This window comes from Epinephelus moara, chromosome 24 (genome assembly GCF_006386435.1).
Source record: "Epinephelus moara isolate mb chromosome 24, YSFRI_EMoa_1.0, whole genome shotgun sequence".
NCBI classification, from domain to species: Eukaryota; Metazoa; Chordata; class Actinopteri; order Perciformes; family Serranidae; genus Epinephelus; species Epinephelus moara.
Genome location: NC_065529.1, coordinates 35427363 through 35436763, shown reverse-complemented (window position 1 = coordinate 35436763; position 9401 = coordinate 35427363). Strand labels below are relative to the sequence as shown.

The following is a 9401-nucleotide window of genomic DNA, read 5'->3' as shown; positions in this document are numbered from 1 at the left end:
CGGCTTATGTGTTTGCTGCTTTCTTTTTCATAACCCACACCATGATCTTTTCCTGACCCTAACCAAGTGGTTTTTGTGCCTAAACCTAACCAGATCTTAACCACAGGGCATCATGATGATTTCGGAACAACGGGACTTCATAACAATTGATTTAATATGGTCGGAACAATGGGCTGTTGGACCAATGGGCAGTTCCCGTCTTTTGATCATTAAAGCATGTAAACATGTTCTAGTACAGGGGTGTCAAACATACGGCCCGTGGGCCAGAACCGGCCCGCCAAAGGGTTCAGTCCAGCCCGCTAGATATCTAGACTAAAAGGTGCCAGGTTTCAGGAGCAAGTTAAACAATGCATTGCCTACTTCATGTAAAATTCTGCTTCAGAGGCTTTTCCACCCCGACCAGAATACAGCTCTCTTATATAAGAATGAATACTTACTGTTTGTATCAGGAAATGTGTGGATAAATGCACGTGATGACAGTGAGAAGTCGACTGACTGAATGTGGAAAAACAACATGCTGTTGAAATTGCACTTATTTTACTTGAGACATTTCAGGCTGTTCGTGTTTTGTTAAAGGATGAATGTCTGCAGAAGGTACTTGAAATTCTTTCCATAAAAAAAGGGTAGTTATTGGAGCTGATGGTAGAGGTTATTGTGCGGTGGTTTCATTGGCCATCTGAGATCAACTTGGGCTTTATATGGCCCATAGACTAAAATAAATTTGACACCCCTGTTCTAGTAGAAATAAGCATATTCGGTCCCCTTTAACCACTCGATGAGTAAATGAACATCTTCAGAACAGTTGTTCTTTTAAAATGCAGAATATCTCCAGTGACAAACTCTCTATTTTAACATAAACAGCAGCTGACAATTCATTTTACTACAGGTGATGCTCGAATCTAACCCTCTCTTTTTCCCTATTTTTGGTCCTCTGTGGTCTGTGTCTGCAGCTACCTGCAGTCCAACAGCAGTAAAGATTTCCAGCGCTGCGTCATTGACATGTTGGAGGATGCTGAAGTAGTTTCTACCATGCTGATCCCAGGTTTGTAGAAGTAATTTACATATACTGAGTAAGATGTGACATTTATTTTCAGGCCTTCATTATTTTGTTCGATATATTTTACCATCATCATCTCATTTACATGTGTAAGTGTCTGCCTGGAAAAACATCTTAATATTTGTAAGTGATGAGGACAGCAGACACTGTGACAGTTTTTATTTTGTTATCAGTGTGTTAATATGACACACATCCAGATTTGCCACAGTGTCGGCACAGTTGACCCAGACTCCTCGGGTGCTGAGAGGATGCTAGATATTCTGCACAGCTGCTCATTGCCTCTGTGATCTGTCATTTTTCTGAGCATGTGATCATACTGTGCTGGGTCACTCAAACAGAGCCGTGCCTCTCCCCTGTGTCAACAGCAATTCCAAGTCTTTCGAAGAATATATTCAGAAAAACAGTCCGGCTTGATAGTGGAATTGAGAATGTGAGCCAGAAGTATCCACGTCAGGGATGAGCTCACATTCACCGCACGCTGCATGGCTTTGAAATCACCTAATAACTTATTATTCAGCCTATCTTTGGTCATCTTGGGCCAACATCTCTGTGTCAGCTCGCCCAGACACTGCTGTCAGTCACCACTCAGTGTTTCTGCAGGTCGTAGTAATAAAAATATGTTTTATATTCAGAGCACTCCAGGGTGCCGTTAAAAACAAGAAGCAGTGTATACACAGAACATGAGGTCAAACAAATCAGTAATACATAACATAAGTTCATAAAATAACTACATCGAAATCATACTTGTAAAAACTAGGTATAAAATCATCGTCAGTGTAAATCTCAATGTGTGTGTGTCACCATTAGATCAGACCACCAGCTTGAACAGGTGTGTTTTCAGATGGCATTTGAAGGTGGAAAGGAAATCAATATTTCCAGGAGTAGTATACGGGAAGTGAATATACTTCACAGGGCATTTTTTTGTACAAACATTTAATACTTTGTTGATGGTGCTTTTGTGTTTGCCAAAATCTTTCTGGAGCTGTCTAATCACCCTCTACATGGTTGTAGCAGTGTGTCGCTCCCTCATTTTTTCTTTGCATGGCATTGTTGGGACAACAGTGTACAATCAACACTCAAAATTCAAGTGTTTTGTTTTGTTTTGTTTCAGTACACGTTCTAAACTCTGAATTGTTGAGTAGAGGCCAGGTTGTGAAGGGCTTTAAAGGTGATGAGGAGGAGTTTGAAGTGGATACACTGGGGGACGGGGAGCCAGTGGAGGTTATGAAGGACAAGAGTGATGTGGTCACGGGTGCAGGAGTGTGTAAGCTGAGATCTGGATGTACTGAAGTTTCTTGAGTGTTTTTGATGATGAACTGTAGAGGAGGATAGCAGCACTCCAGCATGGAGGTGATGAATGTGTAAATGAGAGTCTCTGCAGCTGAAAAAAAAGAGGGATGGACGGAGGAGGGCGATGTTTCTGAGATGGAGGAAGGCTGTTTTGGTGATGTGTTTGATATAAGAGAGGGTTTGATCGAAGATGACACCAAGGTTACGGACATGGGGGAGCCGTCGATGGAGAGGGAGAAGTTATGGGTGGATTTGCTAATACCCCTTTTCCATTGTCACTCTTGGCCGCGCTGAGTAAGGCCACGCTGTGCCGATTTGTGTTTCAATTGTCAGTTGAGACGTGCCGTGCCACGCCAAGCCACGCCAGAGATGGACCTTCTCTGGAGTAGGTCCAAAAGCCGAGCCGCCCGCCCTCAAGCAGGTAGCGATGACGTCTCACCAAGCACAGCCAACCCCCGACGACGCAGAATCCCTGCTGTGCTGGGCTGACAGCCCAAACCAAGCCAAGCCAAGTCAAGCCAGGCCATGACTGTTGAAAGGGGTGTAAGAGATTAGGGGCCGATGATAATGACTTCTGATTTGTCACGGTTAAGTTTGAGGAAGTTGGTTTGAAGCCAGGATTTAATTTCAGTCATGCACAGATCCTAATAGATTGTTTGTCGCACATGATGTGTTCAAGCACTGCCAGAAATGTCTGTTTTTACTGGTTTTTATAGTTTGTAGCTTTGATAAGTTGTGTAATTTTGTCAATTTTCTCAAAGAAAACACGTGTTTCAAACGCACTGCTGGGTTTTGGGGTTCAGAGGGTGTTTTGAAATAAATAAAAATTACAGCCGTTTTAAGTTGCAAGTCTCTCCACTAACCCAAAATAAAAGAATATGAGTCTCTTCCCAGTGCTTAAAACAATACTTTATGTGCCTCAACTGTTTTGCCCGCCCCTCATGAATAATGAACAGTCCCTTAGTCTGAACTTCCTCATCAGTAGTATGTAATATGGAACTGCGACACAGCTCATTATGTTGGCTTTTTACACTTTGGCTCGTCCTCTGTTAGTCCTGCTGGCCAACTGAAAGATACGATTAGTTAATGTGGTGATGCTCTGTGTGTCACAGTCAGCTGCTAATTGCATTCGTACATTAGTACATCAGGCTCGGGTGTGTTACGATATGTTAATATGTACTAAAACCTTCCATCTGTGGAAATCAGGGGTTGCGTCCAGAATTTCTGGGCCTCCTGACAATAACTCACTTTGAAAATTCGGCTGTTGAGCCTAAAGGTAGAAAATGTTTTCAAATGAGACGTTAACTGTATAAATATTGGATGTTTCTGAATAAATAAACATCCAAGCGGAGATATCCTCTCCAAACACTCTGGGCTGTGTTCACACTGCCTGTTGCACGTGAGCCGGCTCTGATGTTTCCCTCACATGGCACAGATAAAGATATGTGTGTTGTGAAGCTGTAAACAGGGCGAAAACACAGAATATCAAATATCTTCTTGCCTCCTTTCGAACACATTTGCATGTGGACATAAGCCCAGCAGGCAACCTTTTACTTGGCACTGTGACTTCCATCTGACGTCCATATCTTCTGCTCGTCACGTCATCCACTCCTCAGCAGGATCAACACATGGCAGAGGAGCAGGAACCTCTGCCACTCCAGCTCGAGTTAGAGTCATGACTCTTCTCTGCCGTCTTGACATTTGATTCATTTGTCACACGCCTCTAAATATGCTTCAGAAAGTAATAGGGTTAATTATTATTTCTGCCTCTTTGCGTCATTGCAGATGGTGAGTTAGCTGTGTGGGCTGCACGGGTTCAGCTCGTTGCTAGGTTACTGTACGTGGTTGTTTACCTCAACATCTGTGACTCTCACGCATGCATGCTGACTGTCGGAGACATGAACTAAACTGTTGTGGTGTAAACAAAGGAATCAGATACGGGTCACTTTTGAAAGCAGGTGTAAACAGGCAGGTTAGAAAATGTGAGGTTGGGAAAAAACAACATAAACAAGAAGGCATTGCTTATTTAGGATAACTGCAACCAGTGTGTGTGTGTGTGTGTGTATGTGTGTGTGTGTGTGTGTGTGTAACTGAAATAGGTCTTTATAATAGAAATTGATTAAAGTAACCCTGGGAAATTACAATTTAAAAAAAAAGAAGAAGATATTTTTCATATTTGAGTCAATTAACCTGACTGAACTGAAAATAAAAAAGTCAAACACAAGGTGAAACTTATTCGAAAATGTGACTATAAAATAAATGAGCGTAATTAGAATAATAATTAAAAAAACAAATGAAATAATGATAATGATAGTAAGAAAAAAGGAAAAAATACTAATAAAATAAATAAAAGTAATAATAATTTTTAAAAATGATAACAATAAATCAGAAAAAAATACTTATAAAATAAATAAAAGTAATAATAAAAACAAATAAAATAATGATAATAATAAATCAGAAAAAAGAAAATATACTAATAAAATGAATAATAATAATAATAGTAATAATAAAGAAGAAGGAAGTATATTAAAACTAATTCTACCTTTATCTTGTCACCACTAATACCAATAATTAAATAATAATTAATAATAATAAATAATAAGGTCAGGGCGAAGTGTCCCCCCCTGTCCACTGGCAGCGAGGCAGCACCAGGGCATCACTGGAAAAACTCCAGAACAGGTCAGCAGGGAGAGTCCGTCAGTATCAACCAGGTCATTGTTGCATCTTATGGTTATTGATATAAGTTTGGGCAAAAATCTTATATTGTTTTAACTGTGGTTTTGATATGTTTCGTCTACAGATTATTTATTTTGTTATACTATTATTATTGTGATTGCATGTGGATTGTGTTTATTTATTTTGGCTGGTATGTCTGACTTTGGGTCCCCCCCAGACTCCGAAAGGAGGGGGCTGGCCCTATGCAGACTTGATCCTGCTCCCAGACCACAAGCAAGCAACTAGGAAGTAATGGGATTATTAAAATAAATAAAGGTTGCATGTGGGAGGGGGAGAGGAAAATTAATTCTCCTGAGAAAAGGTTAATACTGTAAGTTATAAAAGAATATAAGTTTGATTCAGATATTGAGAACCAGTCGGGGAGATTGTACGTTTGTGTTTTTCTTCATTAATAGAGCTGTTAAACTGCTTCTTACAGGATAATGTACAGCGTGTGTTTGTATCCAGACACTGAGCCTGTTTTTCTCAAAGAGAAACCTCATTATTAGGTTATTTTGCTCTGAATCCTAAATGAGTTTGGCTGCTGAGGACACGTGAGTGTGCACTGATTGGGACAGAGACGGGGGGTAGTTTATGAGGTGCACATCACAAGCGCAGTGAGGAGTCGACTGTGGAAGCAATAATGGAAAAATAAATAAAACACAACTTTCTGCTGCTCCTAGCAGAGGCTATTATTGTCTGTGTCTGTGACAGTCACCCATCATGCATTCATATTTTTTTCCATTTTCTCGCACCAGCAGCCAGATGTTTTAAGTTTAAGTACGTTTTTTATAACCACTAAACATCTGTTCACAGCTCAAAGGTCCAGTGTGTAGGATTCAGGTGGACATATTGGCAGGAAAGAAATATAATAAGTGTGTTTTCTCTGCTGTATTATCACCTGAGAATAGAAACCATCGTGTTTCTGGCCGCAATCACACAGAAAGCATCTTGGAGGTTGCAAAACGCGAGGCGCACCACACTGCCTTTTTTTAAAAAAAAAAAAAATGAAATTCACGAGTAAAAAATGCTTGCTGCACCTTTTCGTTGTTGCCAGGCAACCACCCCATCACGTCCTTACTCTTACCTCAGGGAAACAGAGATCTGTGTGGGTACATGAGACCCTAAAAACGAGGGTGGATCACAGGGAGTACCACCAGTTGGTCCAGGAGCTTCACCCCGATGATGGCCGTTACCAGGCATATGTTAGGATGACTCGGGGCAGTTTGACAACCTCCTGTCCATCGTTGGGCTGTATAGCTCCAAGCTACGACCAGTTTTTCCTCCATTGTTTACCAACTGTAAACTTGTTGTCGTGACCACCATGGATGGCCTGCCTCTCAAATCATTCCATTGGACAATGGGAAAAAAGATGATGGAAAAGACGTGGGGCGTTTTTCCGCTTTGTGTTGAAGTTTTTTCAACTCAAGTTCAGAGCACTCCGGCAAAAACACCAAAAACCACGAGCAAAAAGCTTCACTCTCATTAAAAACTATTACAAAAAGCCGCCTCCAGCTGCTAAAACGCTTTCTGTGTGATCAGGGGTCTCATTTATAAAACAGTGCGTAGAATTTATACTAAATGTACATATGGAAAAAAGCCAAAACTCATGAGTTGAACAGTTTCTACAATCAGGCTTCCACCATCTGCGTCGCCAATTTTCCATCTCCAAAATGTTCGTAAGCATGGGTCAACATTTTTTCAATTAAGTCTGCTTTTATAGATCACAACTTTTGTGTGGGAAGTGGCATACGCTTCTTTCAGGCCTTGTTTTGTGCGTATGCAGTGTTTTTAAATGACAGCCCAGGGCCTTAGAATGAGCTGTTTATATCTACATAGGGAACAGGTCCTAATCCACGGAGATCACCATGCTACACTGCAGTATTTCTGCAGCAACCCAGAACAGACAAACCAAACCCCAGGGACATTCCTGTTGTCGCGTTGGCCACTGTAGTTAGCAGTCCCTCCACAATGAGGCGAACAGCATCAAAAAAAAAAAACCCACAGATTTTTAAAGTGAAACTATTTTATTCAGTGTTTTTACCAGTTTAAATCACCTGGTTTGTTTGTGTTGGAGAGGAAGAGACCTTTGTCGATAATTCGGCTCCCTGTAAAAACTCTCTGAACGTCTGGATTTTAAGTTATCAGAGAAAAAAGGTGAGCACACATTAGTAGGTGCTTGGCCAGTGACCTGTCCCTGAAGACCCAAACAGCATAAGAGAAACACTGATTTGTAACATGAAACTGCTTTTTTGAGTGTTTTTACCAGTTAAAATCATCTGGAACGTTTGTTTTGGAGAAGAAGAGACCTCTGTGGATAATTGACTCCTGGTAAAAACCTCCTGAACAATGAAGGAATCCTAATTGGGAGAAGTTTCAGCTGGATGCAATCTGCAATCCTCACAGTTAGACGCCACTAAATTCTCCACACTGTTCCTTTAAGCGAGTGCTACTGAACGAGACAGCAGGTTAAACATTGTGTAAAATCATTTGCCCTGTTTGCTGGATGTGAGAACAGCAGCACAGTGTGCACACAGCCTCATGACCCTCTGTCCTGTATCTATAACCCTGCGATTCCCCTGCCATTAATTGTTTTAATTGCCACCATCCCCAAATGACTTAAATCATTTACACGTGTTATTTTGCTGATGAAAACATTTAGCTGCTAAATTGGAAAAAATTAGAGCTTTATAAAATGCAAATGAGATGAATGATTTTTAAATGTACCCTGACATTTCCCCTCAGGAGATCATCATACAGTCAGACTGGAGTGTGGCGACTTAACTCTCTCCGTCTCTCGTTCTCTCTGCTATGTGTGTTTCCTCAGCTTCCTGGTGGATTATGACTAACAACAACTAGCAACCGAATCCAGAATGTCACATCGGCTGCCTACACTGTCACACGGACAAAGACACACTGGCGCGTCAACCCACCCACCCACACACATGCACACATACAAACGCACACATACACAGAAGAATTCAAAAGGAATCCATGCGTTTGAAAACAACAGGAGACGGAGACAATGGCGTCATCCAGCAGCATCTTTTAATGTTCCTCCGTCTTCGACTGCTCATTATTGTGCCGCTTATATCAAACGGGATAGTTGCACCCTATAGCCAATCTATTGACTTGAAAGTGACTGACTCTCCACGATGCAAAAGTCGTTTCTTTCTCATAACCCTGTCTCTTACTTGGCCTCCTCTCTCCTGCAGCATTTGTATGATAACATGCCGGTGAAAGACGACCAAGACGACACTAGTATAGGCGACTATAGAGCAAATCCAACTGAAATGAAGATTCCCATGCCAGTAGTGTTATTGTGCTTTTGATGAGTTGTTTATCGTTGAATACAAATAAGAAAAAAACAGAGAAGATGAGGAGATGGAGGGTTGCTGCAGCCTAAACATGCATGCTGACGACTGTGGCCAAGAGCTTTCAGTAATAGTTCCTTTAAACCCTGGCTGTATATGCTGTATGATACTGTAGCACCGTTTTTCTTTCATCAAGCTATCCTACTGTCATGTGCACAGAATACCAAAAAGCTATTATAAAAAAAGCAACCCTTCCCCTGACATCTATCTATTGCTAGATATACTAGTGGTTATTTATATTAGTTACATCTCCTGTTAAAGTATCTCAGAAAGTGTGAGTATCTAAGGGAAGTAACACTTTGTGAGGATATTTCATTGTATTACTAAGTTACGGAGAGAAAACATATTTAATGTAACATGTATTTCTTTTGCTCCTGGTAGAGTTTACTCCATCTGTACATATGGAACTGGAGATATATTCATATTTCTGTTGTGTTTTGGTTCTGTAATGTACACCACCGGCTGTAAACAAACTGAGAAGCAACTTTAATAAAAATCATTAAAGCTACTAATTGTTCTGACAAGTGGAAATGAGTCTGTATCTTCAGTTTTTGACAGGTGCATTATATTGTTCCCTTCCATAATGCTCTTTGAAACGTTTGATTCATTTTCATTCCAGTCTCATTTGTTTTCCTTTCCACTGTCTCCAACATCCCCCTCTCTCGGTGCAAATTAAAGCTGCTTCAATCAAGTTTTGTGCCACTGAGGAGAAGAGTGATCCCAAACAAACAAACAGCACTCATTGACTGATTATCAGTTCTTATGACCAGCATGTTGACAAATGTAGGCAAATGTCCAGCAAACACAAAGAAACATTTCTGGCCGACTGACAAATGTAGATAGATAGATAGATAGATAGATAGATAGATAGATAGATCCTCGTTTGCTGTTATACTCCGTGGGAAAGGTAATCTACATTGCTCTCGTAGGTAGGTAGAAGAATCAGAATCAGAAATACTGGCAGA

The 9401-nt window shown here is 40.8% G+C and overlaps 1 protein-coding gene across 1 annotated transcript in view; it reads left to right on the top strand.

Moving 5' to 3' along the window:
* Positions 1-8958, top strand: part of necab3 (N-terminal EF-hand calcium binding protein 3) — a 77114-nt gene extending 68156 nt beyond the window's left edge. Inside the window, exons 12-13 of the mRNA XM_050037239.1 lie at positions 951-1042; positions 7890-8958. Of these exons, the coding sequence (XP_049893196.1) occupies positions 951-1042; positions 7890-7921 (124 nt within the window). The 3' untranslated portion in view covers positions 7922-8958. The remainder of the gene's footprint in view (positions 1-950; positions 1043-7889) is intronic.
* The last annotated feature ends 443 nt before the right edge of the window (positions 8959-9401 follow it).